Here is an 18,633-nt window from a genome sequence, read left to right on the forward strand (position 1 = left end):
CAAAAAAAAAAAAAAAGGTATTTCTGTATACTAGCAATAAATAAAAAACAAATTTAAAAAAATAGTACCATTTACATACCTAATAATGCTTATTATATGGCTGGGACTAAATATCTCACAAAACCAACTCGTTAAGTCCTCAAAAAATCCTTGGTGATGGAGGTATTCTCTGGAGCCATGCATACTGGCTCTCAAGTCTAAGCTCCTAACTACTACATTACTGGTCATACAAAGTGGGACTTTCAAAAATACACAAGGGCTGGGCATAGTGGCTCATGCCTGTAATCCTACACTTTGTGAGGCCGAGGCAGGTGGATCGCTTAAGCCCAGGAATTTGAGACCCGCCTGGGTGACATGGCAAAACCCCATCTCTACAAAAAAAAAAAAGAAAAATTAGCCAAGTGTTGTGGCACATGCCTGTAGTCCCAGCTACGTGGGAGGCTGAGGTGGGAGGATAACTTGAGCCTGGGAGGTGGAAGTTGCAGTGAGCTGAGATCGTACCACTGAACTCGAGCCTGAGCAACAGAGTGAGACCCTGTCTCAAAAACAAACAAACAGCTCAAGGGTGAGCCCCAGGCATGTGTAATTTTTTTAAAAATTTAATTTTTAAAAGAGACAGGGTCTCACTATGTTGCCCAGGCTGAAGAAGGTACTACAGCTTTGAACTCCTGAGCTCAAGCGATCCTCTGGTATCAGCCTCCTGAGTAGCTGGGACTACAGGCATGTGTCACTGCTCCTGGCAGGGTAATTTTTTTTGAAGTTCCACAGGGGACTATGATGCACATCAAAGAGAGAGAACCACGGGTTTGTGCTTTAACTTATGATTAAATAATAACTTGTAATTCACCACATACAAAGATGATGTTAATATCATGAGACAATATATTTACAGTTCCTGTTTCTGCTTGATCAAACAGCCTTTTCTCAATTCTTCCGCAAGGCTAACTTGAAAGTCTATTCATTCTCCAAGTAAAGGCAAATATGTTAGTTTCCCAGGATCATTCCCTGACCTGGGTTTGAGTTAAGGGACCTGCTTACATGTTCTATAGCACTCTGTTCTGTTTTTTTGTCTCTTTTAGCATTTATCGGTCCTGTAACTCCCTGCTAGTCTTGTCAATATTCAACATTAGGCTAAACTCCATGAGGGCAGGGACATACCTGTCTGGTTCGATATTCTACTTTCAACACCTAGCACAATTCCTGGCATTCTGCAGACACATAATACATTAAATGAATGAACTTTGTATAAAGAAAGAAAGAAAACACAGATTCATTTATAACCAACAATATGTATTTGCAAAGGCGCTGCTGAAGCTGGAACAATTAGAGACCATTACATTAAACCTTTGTACCTCTGGCCTTATGAGGTACTGTAGAAACCAAGTTTCGTTAACAATTTATATGCTATATAACTGATTAAGAAATTTTTTACCTGGAAGTTTAAGTTTTCTACAGCAAGAATTACAGTGATGTTTTGCTCTGAAGTTTTTAATTGCATCTTCTCCTAGATTTGCTGGGCCAAAAACCATATCACAGGATCTGCAGAATTGGTAATTAAAACAAAAACAACAACAACAACAAAAGGGACAGTTTATGCAGGTACAAATGTAAAATGTGAAATTATGCCTTAATGAAATAGTTAAAACTTATTACCTCTTTTCTTCTGCTTTTATCACAGATGGGTCAGTCAAATTTTCACCAACACCTTTGTATTGTATATAAAAAAGACAAATAATTTACATTATATAATTGACATAAACACTGACATCTGCATAATAAAAATCATCTTAAGAGATGTTATAGTATCGCCAATCATTATGTTAAACTATTCAAAGGAGTGTAGTTCTTCTCTTTTGATATTTCATAACTTGATTTATGACCCTGGCATTCTACCAGGGAGAGGCATAGCTCCTTGTAATGTGAATAAGAGTTAAACATCAGAGTTGGTAGGTAGGCATATAAGTTCCTTATCCTACAGTGCCAAGTATGCAAATACCTCCTGGTAAAAGGTCTGGTCAATCTGTCCTTGTTTCATCTTAGTTAGCAAAAAACAATTTGGTACATAAAGGAATAATCCATAGGACTTTAAGTGTTTGGGATTGGCCAGGCGCAGTGGCTCCGCCTGTAATCACAGCACTGTGGGTGGCCGAGGTGGGTGGATCACCTGAGGTCAGGAGTTTGAGACCAGCCTGACCAACACGGTGAAACCTCATCTCTACTAAAAATACAAAAAAAAAGTTAGCCGGGCGTAGTGGGGAGCGCCTGTAGTTCCAGTTCCTTTGGGGAGGCTGAAATGGGAGAATTGCTTGAACCCAGGAGGCGGAGGTTGCAGTGAGCCGAAACTGTACTACTGCACTTCAGCCTGGGCAACGGAGTGAGATTCGTCTCAAAAAAAAAAGTGTTTGGGATTTAAGGGAAAAAAACACACACATTAATACATATCACATTTTCTTGCAAAACATTCATGTAACATAAAGAGTAAGATTGTGAAAATCTTTCTTCACCTCCAACCCTCTCCAGAAGTATTATGATTAAATCCTTCCAGTCTCTCATATATTCATGTGTGTATATATAAACACATACACACACACACACTAACACCTACTGATATTTTGAATAATCAGAAATATTTAACCCATTAGAACAAAATTTAATAAAATGGTTTAATTTCACAAAAGGAAAAACCAGAATTAAAACATGATACTATTTTCCATCCAATAGAATGGCAAACATTAAGAATATTCAATACTGGAAAGACTGTAGAGAAGCGGGAACTTCCATAGAATGCTGAGTATGATTTCTGATAAGCTTTTGGGAAAATAATCCGGCAGTTGTTATTAAAATTAAAATTGGGCTGGGCGCGGTGGCTCACACCTGTAATCCCAGCACTTTGGGATGCCGAGGTGGGCGGATCACGAGGTCAGGAGATCGAGACTGTCTTGGCGAACATGGTGAAACCCCGTCTCTACTAAAAAATACAAAAAACTAGTTGGGCGTGGTGGCGGGTGCCTGTCGTCCCAGCTACACGGGAGGCTGAGGCAGGAGAATGGCATAAACCCGGGAGGTGGAGAATTTCACCTTAGCAATATTTTAATAAATTTACCTTGTAAATCAAGTACCAGTAACTCTCCTCTTGTATATTCATAAGTCCAGTGGCTAAAGGCTAACATGATCTCTTCCAGAGTATTAGTTGGAATAATCTCATCTCCATTATTATTGTTGTATTTTCTAAACTCTCCAGTCATACATTCTTCCACAGCAAACCATTGTCCTGCTGAATGGCAATACAGCAGGAAAACTTCAAGGAACCTTATAAAAAATAGTTACAAATATTACTAGCAGTTTTGTTAATAAAATTCTAAATGATCTACAAAATGGATAATTAAATATTCAATATCAAAAATGAAGGTCAAAAGGGACTGCTATCCATATAATAAAAGATCCCAGAAAAAAAATTAAAGATTTACCTTGGAGAATATGGTATGGATTTGGGTTTCATTTGATTAAAGGCAAATGTAAGCTTTTGTGCTGCTCTCTGTTGTTGAATTTCCTGTAAAAGTGGGGTGGGGAGAACCCTTGTTTAATATTTAAACTAAGATTATATTTGGCTTATTGATATTTCAGAAGTTAAAATATAAAGCTTAAATTATGTTCCACTATTAAACATTCACTGACACTTACTCTCAGACAGAGATGCAGAACTGTATCTTCTTTATAAATACTTGACCATGTATTAACCACCTCTGGAAGAAAAGATTTGATAATATAAAGATGCCCTGATTTGAGGATATCATGTTCTGACCAGGTACACTGTACTTTGACAGCTCTTCGTAAACCTCCTCCCATCTCCTCTTTGCTTAAAAACTCTATTTTGGCACAGAGGCCTAGTTGTGACCAAGAAGACATGCTGTTATTTAATATGTTGGGTGAACTCTCTTCCAAACGATACACTGTGACAGGCTCCCCTGCAACATGAATGGAAACAGTTTAAGATTAAATTGTGACTTTTTAAAAACGACAAAGTAAAATAAAAATTAGCAGGCATTTTTGATTAAATAAGGAACAGAAGATAAAATGGACCAAGATGTAGTTTTATGAAAAGAAATTTAATAGCAATAGGTAAGAAATCAAGGATATTTTCATAATATCTTTGAATTCATGTGTAATGTAAGCACTTTTGAAATTCTGAGCATTTTAAAGAAAACCTTTAAAAAAGCAACTGAAATTCTACACACTTCTGAATTAAACTTAGAAGTTAGAGCTATCTGTTTCATGGACACTGTGATGTCAATTTATATACATTACTAGATACTGGATCAAGAACTTTTTAGAATTAGAATATATTGTTGCTTCTGAATATGCCAGTAATGGAGAAATTCAACACTTCTGATGCTTCCCTTCTTCTATTCAAACATACCTCACCCTTGTAGTAGTCAGATTAAGATTTTAGTTGAAATTGATACTTATTAATGTAATCCCACCCACAGTCTATATTATAGCTAAAAACCATTAAAGGGTTAATTTTCACTTTTATTTATTTCTTTAATTTTTGGATTTACCTCTTGGAGGCACAGGTGTAAATGGAATGCTCTGTGATAACCTCATCAAGTTATTTCTTTCCACAGCTGCATAAAAATGAGAGAGAAATGATGAAATCTGTAAAGGTTCAAAATACTATTAAATTTTGTTTTTAATATTACTGACCTGAATAATAGTAATTTGTATCCATAGCCGGCTTAAATGGAGAAGTGAGACCTAGAATGGCAAAAACAAATGAGACCATTTAAAAAGTACTAGTGCAGCAAAAATTTTAACCTGGATACTCTCATAAAATAATTTTCAATTTCCATCGTGTAACTGTTCCTCACAAAAACAGAAAAAATTAGGGATAAAATATGTCCCCTGTGCTATATTACCCTGTTTCGTTATGCCAGATTAGTGAGAGCTGTGCATTTAGACACCCACAAGTGAAGACCACATTATGCTGCACACTATCCTAACTCCTGCCATAAACTTACTCTTCCCATACCTCCCACTCAAAAAGAAAAATCTCTCTTTGATTCTGATGTTTGGGGGTTGAGGACTGTAGCCATGTAACTATTTTAGCAGGTCTACCATGAGAAGATGAATTTCTGGAATGTGAAACATACCCATCAAAAGCCCTTTCCCCATCTTTTTTTTTGTGTGTGTGGAATTGACCTTTAAATGTAGCAAGAAGACAAAGACAAGTCAAATCTGCTTTGTGCTAAGTTTCTAGAACACAAATAAAAAGAAACCTACTGTCTTGCAGGAAAAGGAAGTTAGCCAACAGTTTTAATACTGTATAATAAACATAAAAATATACTGTAAAATGTGCATATACACATACATGTGTACACATATTGTAAGACTATATAGAAGGAGTACCTAATGCCTTTTGGTTGAGAAGACGTCAAAGGCTATCTCAGAGTAAGAGAAGGGGGAAAACAGAGTATTTTGCAAGGTACTGGTGTGTAGAGGGCTTCATTTACAAAGGCATGGAAGTGTTAAAGTACATGCTACACTTGGGAAACTACACACAGTTTTGTATGAATAGGGCTAATTATATACACATCAGAATGACCTATAGAGCTTTTTGGATATACACTCACCCAGATGTCACTCCAAAATATTCTAATTCTATAGGTATGTGTCATCACATAAATGATTCTCTACAAATGATCTGAATATGCAGCTAAGACTACAAATTAATGGGCAAGAATACAGGGGTAACTGCAGGAGGTGAAGCTACAGAAGCAAGGAATGTCAAATTGTTAAGAGGAGGCCAGGCACAGAGGCTCACAGCTGTAATCATCAACACTTTGGGAGGCTGAGATGAAAAGATTGCTCTGGGGCCAGGAGTTCAAGACCAGCCTGGATAACATGGCGAGGCCCCATATCAACAAAAAAAATTTTTTAAATTAGCCGGGCGAGGTGGCGCCCACCTGTGGTCCTAGCTACTCAGGAGGCAGAGGTGGGAAGATTGCTTGAGCCTAGGAGGTTGAGGCTGCAGTGAGCAAAGACCGTGCCACTGCACTCCAACCTGGTGACAGAGAGATCCTGCCTTGGCGGGGCGGGGAGGGGCGTGGAATTAAGAGCCTAATATTGGGCAGGTGGCGGGGTGGGGGGGAATTAAGAGCCTAATAGGTTAGGGAAGAACAATGGATTTTATTAAACAACAATGGGGAAAAATGTAAAGTGGAGGAGTGACCAGATCAGATCTTTTAGAAAAATCAGGCCAGCTGCAGTGGCTCTCGCCTGTAATCTCAGCACTTTGGGAGGCCGAGGTGGGCAGATTACGAGGTCAGGAGTTAAGAGACCAGCCTGGCCAACATGGTGAAATCCCCTCTCTACAAAAAAACAACGCCAGGCGTTGTGGTGCACGCCTGTAATCCCAGCTACTCGGGAGGCTGAGGCAGGAGAATTGCCTGAACCTGGGAGGCGGAGATTGCAGTGAGCCAAGATCACACCACTGTACTCTCTACTCCAGCCTGGGCAACAGAGCAAGACTTCATCTCACCCGGGGGTGGGGAAGAAAAATCATTTTGGTGGCAGAATAGAACATAGACAAGAAGTAAAACTACAGGCAGGGACCCCAAACTGGTATAATCACTTTGAAAACCTATTTGGCAGTAATTACCAAATGTGAACACATGCTAACTCTGACTCAGCAATTCCACTCCTAGGCATATGCCAATAATAAATATATATATGTTTATCAAACAACAAGAACAAGAATGCTTATAGCAGCAAATCATAATAACCATACAGTGGAAGCTACTGAAATGACCACCAAATAGCAGAATGGATAAGTAAATTCAATATATTCACATAAGGAAATTTTATATAGGAGTGAGAATGCACAAATTACCACTATCCACAACAATACTGATGAATTTTATAACAATATGTTAACAGGAAGAAGCAAGACACAAAACAGTATATACTGTATAATTTCATTTATATAGCCAATATGCACAAACATGCAAACACACACACACACACCCCCCCCCCCCAAATAGGTGAAACTATTGCTTTAGGGGGAGGGACTGTAAGAAGTAGAAACAAAGGAATAGGGATATAGGCAAAATTGTTTTTAGGTGCTGATTACATGGCTATACTTACTTTGTAAGAATTTACTGAATTCTGTACTATTCTGTATGAACTATACACTTCGATAAAAGGTTGAAAAAGTAGTGGTCTAAGCTGAAAGGAGCAGTGGGATGTATAGTGGAGGATGGATTTTAGAGACACGTAGGAAGTAAATGCAATAGGACTTTGCGAGTACAAAGTCAAGGTGGTCAAGAATAACTCAGCTGACTAAAAGTTTCATTTGTTACAACAGATGGAATATTAGAAAAGGAGCAGGCTGTATAGCAGAGACCAAGTGGCGGGAGGAAGTGTGACAGTAAACAGATATCACTCACAGGGTGGTTCATGTGTTTGTGAAACATCTACAGTAAGGAAAAACTATATGAGGGAAGAACTCTTCACTACCTTGGCTTTTTCTAGCTTGAAGTCTAAAATGTATTACCTAGAATAATGTGGTGTTTGCTATAACGGATCATGTAAGATTGTCATTTTTTTCACATTAAATCTACCACACAGACTCACCATTTAATGTTCCTTCTTCAGATGGCCTAAAGAAACACCAAAAAATATAGTATAAGCTGTGCTATGATATAAATTTTGGCTATCATTTAATTTTTTGATTTTATACAATTATTGTATAAAAATATTAAAGAAATTCTGATAATGATTCCCTCCGAATATCTGCCATTTCCCTTAAGCCAATCCCAATCCATAGATATATATCCATATATATATACATATTTATCTCCTTATTAATAACTTGTATCTCCAATTTATGCCTAAATATTATTAGTAGTTTGGTGCCAAATTGAAGGCTCTATACTAATAAAGTATTTCATAACTTCTGTATTTGTGGAGATTCATTCCAGTACTTTAACAATACATTGAGATGACTTTGCAGGATGCTAGAAATATTTCAATAGAACTGATGAACAAAGAACTGACAGAAAAGTAAGTAGATGTCATTTTGCCTCTTAGTTTCTAATGTTGCAAAATATTTCTCCCAATGTTCACTGTATTTATTTATAACAACATATACTGGCACCAAATGGAGGTTCTTTTACTTCCAAGGATTCCAGTGTCAATTAGACACACAGGTATAGCAGAAAAGAGAATAGAATGAGAATAAAGGAAAACGGGTTAGAGAGTTAGCACTTTCATTATACAGCTATGTATCCTTGCTCAGGAATGAAAGGACCAGATCCAGAAAGGACCTTCGGAGTAAATAACCTTGTCACTTTCCAGCTCCTACATTCTATGTGACCCTGTTGTTTCCTGTTGATTTTCACCTTAATAGAAACATTTTCTTACAAAAAGTATTTTGAACCTAACATCATTCCTTTGCCTGCTGCTAATCAATCACTCTTTTCTCAGCACTCAAAGGGTTGCCAATCAACTCCACCTTTATGGGTAATTATCAGGGTCAGCATTCTGCAAGACAATGTTCTGCTGTTAGAAACCAGAATTAACACCAACTTGAAGTACCTATTCTGTACTTACATCCTATGGCTTTGGTTATAAAAGAAAATATTCCTTGAAGAGGTCTGACTATAGGTGGGTCTTCCAAATGCCATTTCAGGGTCAAGAAACTCAATTTGAGCAGCTGCTTATCTGTGGCCCAGGTTTATTTTCTTCTCTATAGATTCAGATTTCTTTTCTTTTTTAAGACTAGGTCTCACTGTTGCCCAGGCTGGAGTGAAGTGGTACAATCACGGTTCACTACTCCTGCGCTCAAACAATCCTTCTGTCTCAAGCCTCCTCAGTAGCTGGGACCACAAGTGCACACCATTATGCCCACCTAATTTAGAGACGGGGTCTCACTATGTTTCTCAGGCTGGTCCCCAACACCTGAACTCAAGCGATCCACCCACCTTGGCCTCCCAAAGTGCTAGGATCACAGGTGTGAAGCACCATGCCTGACCCAGATTTATTTCTGATTCACAGAAGGGGGAAAAACACTGCAGAATAAAAATTTCCCCCAAATTAGCCTCTCTGCTCAAGTAATCCATATGAGAGAATAACTCTACCATGCTTCCAGTATCAGGTGCGTGTCAAAACAAGACTTGTTTTTTTTTTCCCCCATATCCTTTGGAATTCTACAATACTAATTCCTAGGATGGAACCACAGAGATTATCTTAGATTCGTCTTTACCCTTATGTCTAATCTGTACCAAAAAGTTTTACCTTCTGGGGACAATAACCTGTCAGATTGCCTATAGTTTCCACTTTCGGTTTTGGATTACCACATCAGCTTTCTAGTGGATCTTCCTGTATGCAGGCTTTCTAATATATACTGTGTATTACTGCTCTAATCATCAAAGTGCTTTCCAAAAGCAGATGCAAAGTTTGATTAGAATGATGGATAGAGAAATCAAGCAAGTACAAAACTAAAGTCTCAAACTAGGTCTCTCAACAAATTTATTCAGGAATAAGTTAGAAACAGGACTAAATAATAAAATCAGAATTGCATCACTATGAGGAAGACCTTAGTAGAGTTGTAATTATAGTACAACTATACGAAAATAAATTTTAACTTATGTGTTAACCCATAATAAACTTGTTCCCCTAACCTCATCTATGTGAAGAGAGGAGATGCTAGAATAAATCATCAACACTCATAAAGAAATGTTAAAGAGATGATGCAAAGAGCAGGAAAAAAGACAACATTCAATAACTATGATACTTTTCAAGCTAATGGTGAGAAAAGGCTTACTTACATTTCTCTGTTTGATGGTCTATCTTGTAACCAATCCTTAGGTAAAAAAAAAAAACACACACACACACACAAAAACTTTAAAGACCAAAATCTCTAGATGAAGCACAACTGTTTAACTTTTTTCTTATATTTTAAGAATGAAAGGCTAAAAAATTAACATAAAGTTCTTGTTTCATAAAACAATAAATTTATTTATTATAACTGTAACTACCATAAGGCTATTCAACAAAGTGGAATAAAAAATTTTGTTATTTCCCACAACATAGTCTTTCTATTCTTTATGAATTTTTATATTGTTTGAAGACAATTCTATTCTCTTAAAATATACATTTGTGGCCAGGCGTGGTGGCTCACACCTATAATCCCAGCTCTTTGGGAGGCCAAGGTGGGTGGATCACCTGAGGTCAGGAGTTCAAGACCAGCCTGGCCAACCTGGTGAAACCCCGCTTCTACTAAAAATACAAAAATCAGCTGGGCGTGGTGGCGGGTTCCTATAATCCCAGCTACTTGGGAGGCTGAGGCAGGAGAATCACTTGAACATAGGAGGCAGAGGTTGCAGTGAGCCAAGATCGTGCCACTGCACTCCAGCCTGGGTGACAGAGTGAGACTCCATCTCCAAAAAAAAAAATATATATATATATACACACACACACACACATTTGTTTCTGTGATTCTAAAAATAATATGTGACCCTTGCCAAATAAACATCAAAATATAAACAGAAACATTAAAAGCATGTAAGCTGTGAATGCTCATGACATTTAGGTGTATTTCACTGCTGCCTTTGTTGTGTGTATGTGCATATGGTTTTTATTCTGCAGTTTTATAATGTTCCTAGGTGTGGGTTTATTTTTACTTACTCACTTTGAGACTCATTCTGCCTGAATTTGAATCTTCACATATTTCATCATTTTGTAAAATTCTAAACCATTTCTAATCTCTTCATATTTTGTCTACTCTCTCAAGGCCAGTTAGATCTGTCTTCCATATCTCTTTACCTTGAACATATTTTCCACCTTATTATGTAGTTTATCTTTTTTTTTACTTTAATCATCTTGTGGACAATTTATTATTATTACTTTAATCCATTTAATTACAGTTCTGTGTTGCATTCTGATCCAGTTTAGTAATTGCCCCTTCAGATGTGCCTAATCTGTTAATTATAACTCCCACTGAGTGGGGGCTTTTTTTTTTTTTTTTTGAGATGGAGTTTCACTCTGAAGCCCAGGCTGGAGTGCAGTGGTGCAATCTTGCTCACTGCAACCTCCACCTCCCTGGTTCAGGAGATTCTCCTGCCTCAGCCTCCCAAGTAGCAGGATTACAGGCATGTGCCACCACACCCAGATAATTTTTGATTTTTAGTAGAGACAGTATTTTGTCATGTTGGCCAGGCTGGTCTTGAACTCCTGATCTCAAGTGATCCACCCACTTCAGCCTCCCAAAGTGCTGGGATTACTGAGCCACCGCACTCAGCCCCCACTGAGTTTTTTTTTAATTTCTAGTTTTTTCAAATTTGCCAGTCTTTTTTAATAGTATCTCCTCCTTTTCTCATGTTTTATATTTAAAACTTTTTTATGTCTATAATCACTTTAAACATACTTATTTTGTCATCTGTAACCAATAATTCCACTATCTTATCAGAAATCAAATACCGTTTATGTAAGTTGACTCCCACGAGTTCTAAATTGCCATTGTGAGGTCATCTTTGGCAAAGCTTTAATTTGTTGCAACGTTGTGCAGCTCAGGGTCAGGAAGAGTCCCTCCAGAAAGGAGGATTTGTTACTGTGAATCTCTTTAACTAACCTCTTTCCCCACTGAAATAACTTTTTTCAATAACATGATTTTAACAACATAATCTCTCTATGCCAGAACAGATATATTTTGAATGTAAGTCAATATTTTCTTGAGCAAAATTATGAGAACTGACTTATATATACTTGATTTTAAAGGAGTAATTTTTGTCTTTTCCTGAGCTTTTTGTCTTGTCAGTGTATGCTTTTAAAGGGAATTTGCAAAATCAATTATTATCGCAATTAGCTGGAAATGAGTTCATATAATTAGCTTCAATTCAAACAAAGAGATTTCTGCCTTTATTCTGCATACATTTTTCTTTAAAATTCCTGATTATTCACTGTAAGAAGAAACTTTTCTGTAACTGCTATTTTGCTAAAGTCAGTTTTCTAAGAAAAATTTTTTTGAATTTTTGATATAGTCCCAAATATCACCACTTTGTAGATCTTACCTAAAAAAGTTTAATGTATTTAATAATATGTATCGGTTTAGTTGAAATCTACAAACCGGTATTAAAGCTGCTTTGGAATCTACTTCATGAGTGTCTTCGGTAGATGGTCTTCTACTGATTTTTTCTGCTGCAAGAAAATTTAAAAACATAAAAAAGCTATACAACTGAAGTTTTATGAATACCAACTAACCAAACACAAAGTATTCCAGGCAGAGTATAACCTTCATAAGATAACTCAAACTTTCCTCAACATGCTGAACACAACAGGTACATGAGGCCCATAAATTACTCAATTTATTTTGAGTAAACTATTGTGAAAAGGCAACAATAAATGAGAGTATGAAGTAAAAACATATTTACCTCCCTTCTGTTCCCAAGTAACCCTGACTGGGGGCAGTAAAGATAATTCATTTCTTGTATATTCTTCCTAGGATATTTGTATGTGTGTACACATACCCCTGCCAATATTTAACATAAATGGCAGGGAAATATATATGTCTTGAGGTTTTTGTTTTTTTTGAACTTTAAGCTTAGAGATTTTTTTTTTTTTTTTTTTTTGGAGACAGTTTCGTTCTTGTTGCCCAGGCTAGAGAGCAGTGGCGCAACCTCTGCCTCCCGGGTTCAAGCAATTCTCCTGCCTCAGCCTCCAGAATAGCTGGGATTACAGGCATGTGCCACTATGCCCAGCTAATTTTGTTTTCAGTAGAGACTGGGTTTCTCCATGTTGGTCAGGCTGGTCTCAAACTCCTGACCTCAGGTGATCCACCCACCTCAGCCTCCCAAAGTGCTGGGATTACAGGAGTGAGCCACTGCGCCTAGCCAGCTTAGAGATTTTCTACAGAAGAACAGAGATTTCCAATTATCTTTTGATGCTCTCTTTATTTCATACTGGATATACAGTAATGTATTCAAACAAACTCCTACTGATGGACATTTGATCTGTTTCCAATCTCTTCCTGTGATAAACAATGCTGCAATGAATAATCCTTTTCCCCAATTTATGATAATACCTTTGTTGTCATATCTTGTTTATCTGAAATGAACTTTAGAATTAAGCCTACTTCCAAAAAAAGTCAGGACATTAAGTTACAAATCAACTTAAAGAAAGCTTACAATTTTACAGTACAATAAAGGAAAACCTCAGAATGAAGAAAGGAAAATCTCAGAACAAAATGTGTATTCCAGGTGCAGAGGACAAAAAGACCAGACTGAGATATATTAGAAGACTCTGGGCAAAATGTTTTCAATATGATGAAACTGACAGAATACATTATATTCTGAATATCATGAAGAAATTTGGTTAAATATCAGAGAACCTAGAGTGTTGACCTAACCAAAACTGTAGCTATACTTGGTGGAAAAAGGTGAACAAGTGTGCGTGTGTGTGTGTTCGTTTGTTCATTCGTTCTGGGAATACAGAGTGAGAAAAGAGTTCAATTCTTCTCTTCTTTAGTGGAAGGTCAACAGACATGGCCTAAAACTGAAATATGAGGATGCTGCAATACAGGTAGGTTGAGTATCACTTACCAGAAATGCTTGGGATCAGAAGTGTTTCAGATTTCTGTTTTTCTTAAAAAAATTTTTGGAAGATTTGCACTATACTCACCCAGGAAAGCATCTGAAAATCTGAAATCTGAAATGCTCCAATGACCACTTCCTTTCAGTCAGTACTCAAAAATTTCGGATTTTGGGGCATTTCAGATTTTTGGATGCTCAACCCATATAAGCATACGAGCTCAAAAATAACATTTATGTTATCTTAAATACTGAGAATTCTTTTTCTTCCCTCCTAATCCTTCCACCATTTCTTTTTCTTTTCTTTCTCTTTTTTTTTTTTTTGAGATGGAGTCTCGCTCCCATTGCACAGGCTGGAATGCGGTGGTGCGATCTTGGCTCACTGCAACCTCCATCTTCTGGGTTCAAGCTATTCTCCTTCCTCAGCCTTCCGAGTAGCTGGGATTACAGGTGTGCAACACCACACCTGGCTAATTTTTGTATTTTTAGCAGAGATGGAGTTTCGCCATGTTAACCAAGCTGGCCTTGAACTCCTGACCTCAGGTAATCCACCCGCATCGGCCTCCCAAAGTGCTAGGATTACAGGCGTGAGCCAACCGGCCCCCTTTACCATTTTACTTGCTTTATTGCTCTGGCATCAGAAACAGTAACAGTCAGAATCCTTGTCTTGCTCCCCATCTTGGGCTTTCAATAGTTCACCATGAAATTTGATGCTTCGTGATAACTTTTTGTTGATATCCTTTTTGAGATTACGAATGAATACTGAATGTTAATCAGATACCTTCTCTGCAGCTGTTAAGATGATCTCATGATTTTTCTCCTTTAATCTGCTATTATCATGCATCACCATAATTATATTTTTGAATGTAAAGACAACTTTCATTCCTGGAATAAACCCAATTTGGTCATAATATGCGTTGCTGAATTCAGTATGCCAAAGAAAAATGAAAGAAGTGATGGTGAGCTGGACAATGTAGTACTATTTTTCTTAAGGAACCTTTATAATTATTCAACTTTTCAAGGATGTGCATATATAACTTTGACTTATAAAAAAATTATGATATGGAAACATCACCACAATATAGTAAATGAAAAATTAATGGTACAAGGCAACATGTATTGTCTGTGACCTTTCGTGTAAAAAATGAGAGGTATAAGATTGTACTGTCATACATGATTGTATAAGCAAGAAACTCTAAAGGGTAGACAAATAGTGGTTACATGGGGGAACAGAGTGAGAGGGAAAATTTTCAGAGTGTTTGTATTTTAATTTTGAACCAAAAATGTATTATTTTTAAAAGTTAAACTAGAAAAATATGTTGAATAAATGATGATACAGATTAAAACAGATGATACAGATGAACAGATACATCTGTAAAAGCTAAAAGTAGATTTATAAAAAGTTTTTCTATTCCATCTTTACAGAATAAACAATTTTTTAAAAAATATTCTAATAACATTCTAATGAATGCTAGGATTACGACTTATTCAAGGTTACAGTAACTATGGAAGACCAGAATTTTCATCTTCTGACTCCTGTACCATTCACTGCTCACGTGTTTGACAAACATAAAATACATTTATAAAGTGTAAATGAGTATGTTTTCTAACACTATTCATGTAGTCAAAATACTCACCTTGTTTTGAATGAAGAGGAATGGAAGTTCTGTGACAGTCAGTAAATCCAGCAAGAGAACTCACTCGTTTCAAAGTCTTTTCAGAAGTATTGTTATTCTGCAAATATTGTACATATATACAATTTGAAAACAACTGAACTAAATTTCAACCCATTATTCTAAGTAGTATAAGAGTCCCTTGATCTATTTAGCTCAATACGCTTTATTCTACCTGGACACTGATGGGTATATTATAGATTATGGTTATTTTCTTCAATGCCAATTTCAAAAACTGCACCAAAACACCTTATTTGCCTACTGTTCATAAATCCATCCAAATGAATTTTTTATAATAATAAAAACTCAGGTTGAGTGTGGTAGCTCACACTTGTAATTCCAGCACTTTGGGAGGTTGAGGCGGGAGGATCATGAGTTCAAGAGATCGAGACCATCTTGGCCAATACGGTGAAACCCCATCTCTACTAAAAATACAAAAATCAGCTGGGTGTGGTGGCACACGCCTGTAGTCCCAGCTACTTGGGAGGCTGAGGAAGGAGAATCGCTCAAACCCAGGAGGCAAAGGTTGCAGTGAGCCAAGATTAAGCCACTGCACTCCAGCCTGGTGGCAGAATGAGACTCAGTCTCAAGAAAAAAACAAAAAACAAAACAAAACAAAAAGCCTCATTAAAAAGTTGGAAAAATATACAAAACTGTGGAGAAAAAATGAAACCATTATGAATTCAAAGAAGCTATTATCTTACATGTATCTTGACACACTGATAACATTAATGGTGGGGGAACTATTTCCTTTTGGGGATCATGGTAACTTTCTTATTGATTCGTATGAGCTATTTATACAACAAGGTTATCTATATGCTTACTATCTGTCAAATTGCAATTTGTTTTTCAAATTTCTTTTGACTATGTTTTTTAGGTATTTAAATCTCTACATTTTCCCTTAATATTTTTCCATTATTTATGTGTTTGGAAAGCCCTGACGGCTTTACTGGCTCAATAAATACTGCTTTTTTTTTTTTTTTTGAGATGGAGTCTTGCTCTGTCTGAAAAGAAAAAAGTTGTTTAAATCAAAACACAGCTACTGCTTTTCTGCTAACTCACAGAAACTTGCAATGTCTTGCTTTATTAAGGAGTACCTACCACTAAAACATTTTCAGCACATTCCTCTTTAAGTTCATTATTAAAAAGGTGAAATCTGTGGGAAAGCTCTGATGCTTTACCTTTTCCCATTAAGAAATGCCCATTTATCCTAAGTTTTATGTCTTATCTATACCAAGTGCTTCACAATAGCAAAACAATACCACTAGAGGTGTGGCAATAATTTGTGTAAAGAAAATGTGATGAACTTAGGTTTAAATAGTTCTACATTGTAAACAGCTTTACTAAAACTTACGAAAGTCCATAAAACATTTCATTTACCTATAAAATCTACTTCAATCCTATATGGATTACAGATATTCCATAAGTCATATTGCAATAATTATAAAACCAATTTGGTAGACAGCAGTCTGTTCTTCCTACTTCCTAGTCTCATTCCTGTTTTTCTTCTTTCTCTTTTTATCATGTGTCAGCTAAGGCTACCTAAGAGAACTTGATCCATTTATTTAGCTCTCTCAGTCTAAATATGCCATAATTAAAATGGCTAGAAAACACTACGAATTACAGTCCTTATGAGAGGTCCACTGAACCTACACCTATTTTCTCCATCTTGCTGACTTTCTGACTTCTGCATATACTAAAGAGAGTTTACCTCATATTTAGGCATCTCTGTATACTCCATAATCACATTTCTTACATCATTCTGCTGTTCCTATTTGAGGTAAGAAAACTGCAACTATTCTCAAACTTAAAGGCAAATACAGAAAGGAAAAAACCTAGGTAATCATTACACCTCAATTTGCTTATAATAACGAATTAAATTCCAAGTTATCAATATCTAGTTGATATTAATTGATTTAGTACAATACTTTAATCAAAATATATGATAATAAAAATACAAAATGTTACAATACAAAAATGCATTTGAGTCTACTTTTTATATGTAGGGGAGTAAGTAATATGGCCTGATAGCAATTACATAATTAACTTGGATCACATAAAAAGTAAATCATTCATAGAAACTCCTATGTCATTATCATTGACTTGGTTCTAGCTTTAGGAAAGGTCCTGTTTTCACTGTGTATGTCACTTAACATTTCCATAGTGTAAGTTCTTTAAGGGCTAGAGAAGCTTAACACCTTTCTAGGTGTTTTTAATTATCTTGGTGTAGCCACGTTACTACTCTTAAGGCTTTAAATAGCCACAATATATGATAGCAACATTTAAGAAATAAAACTAACTTGCAGGCAAGAAATACACCGTTTTTGCCAGCTGTCCTATATATTTTGAAACTTATTTAACAAACATTTATTGAATTATCTTGCATTTGTACATAATATACAGCTTCTTCCTGCTAGACAATAGGTTTCTAAGAGTCAGGGTCATGTTCTAATAAAACTTTTGGATCTGGGAAGAGTGAGCTCATTAAGTATTTAATCAGTGGAAAACATATGGGGAGAAGAAACTTTAGAAAAAGAAATGTAGGCCGGGCACAGTGGCTTACACTTGTAATCCCAGCACTTTGGGAGGCCAAGGTGGATGGATCGCTTGAGGTCAGGAATTTGAGACTAGCCTGGACAACATGGTAAATCCTCATCTCTACTAAAAATACAGAAATTAGCCAGGTATGGTGGCGTGCACCTGTAATCCCAGCTACTCAAGAGGCTGAGGCAGGAGAATCACTTGAACCCGGGAGGTAGAGATTGCAGTGAGCTGAGATTGTGCCACTGCACTCCAGCCTGGGTGACAGCAAGACTCCATCTCAAAAAAAAAAAAAAAGAGCCGGGCGCGGTGGCTCACGCCTGTAATCCCAGCACTTTGGGAGGCCGAGGCGGGCGGATCACAGCGGGCGGATCACAAGGTCAGGAGATCGAGACCATGGTGAAACCTCGTCTCTACTAAAAATACAAAAAATTAGCCAGGCGCGGTTGTGGGCGCCTGTAGTCCCAGCTACTTGGGAGGCTGAGCCAGGAGAATGGCGTGAACCCGGGAGGCGGAGCTTGCAGTGAGCCGAGATCGTGCCACTGCACTCCAGCCTGGGCCACAGAGCAGACTCCGTCTCAAAAAAAGAAAAAAAAAAAGAAAAGAAAAGAAAAAAAAAAAAAGAGAGAGAGAGAGAAATGTTAAATAGGTGATGTTTGCTATTTAATTACTATAACTATGCAAGCTATTTGTACCTTTTCATGTTCCTCAATTGTTCGTTTTTTCAAATTGAGGACAGCTTCAAATATTTGGTATCAGCATGTTAATGATGATATCTGCTACAACTGTATTTTTACTGAAAAAACGTTTAATTAAATTTTGAACTAAACATCAAG

General features: G+C 36.9%; 1 protein-coding gene across 5 annotated transcripts in view; it reads right to left on the bottom strand.

Moving 5' to 3' along the window:
* Positions 1 to 668: 668 nt before the first annotated feature.
* Positions 669 to 18,633, bottom strand: part of LOC116268503 (transient receptor potential cation channel subfamily M member 7-like) — a 111,018-nt gene continuing 93,053 nt past the window's right edge. For 2 of the 5 annotated variants that reach the window (XM_031668695.1, XM_031668692.1), the window contains 11 exons: positions 15,221 to 15,317; positions 12,125 to 12,195; positions 9,828 to 9,862; positions 7,633 to 7,658; positions 4,705 to 4,755; positions 4,560 to 4,625; positions 3,682 to 3,965; positions 3,468 to 3,550; positions 3,104 to 3,309; positions 1,654 to 1,705; positions 669 to 1,539 (listed from right to left, as the gene is read on the bottom strand). In XM_031668695.1, the coding sequence (XP_031524555.1) occupies positions 1,398 to 1,539; positions 1,654 to 1,705; positions 3,104 to 3,309; positions 3,468 to 3,550; positions 3,682 to 3,965; positions 4,560 to 4,625; positions 4,705 to 4,755; positions 7,633 to 7,658; positions 9,828 to 9,862; positions 12,125 to 12,195; positions 15,221 to 15,317 (1,113 nt within the window). In that variant the 3' untranslated portion in view covers positions 669 to 1,397. Of the gene's footprint in view, positions 1,540 to 1,653; positions 1,706 to 3,103; positions 3,310 to 3,467; positions 3,551 to 3,681; positions 3,966 to 4,559; positions 4,626 to 4,704; positions 4,756 to 7,632; positions 7,659 to 9,827; positions 9,863 to 12,124; positions 12,196 to 15,220; positions 15,318 to 18,492; positions 18,594 to 18,633 lie in introns of those variants that run through there. The other 3 variants (XM_031668694.1, XM_031668693.1, XR_004185161.1) reach the window with 3 other exon arrangements.

The sequence above is a fragment of the Papio anubis genome, chromosome 7, assembly GCF_008728515.1.
Source record: "Papio anubis isolate 15944 chromosome 7, Panubis1.0, whole genome shotgun sequence".
NCBI lineage: Eukaryota > Metazoa > Chordata > Mammalia > Primates > Cercopithecidae > Papio > Papio anubis.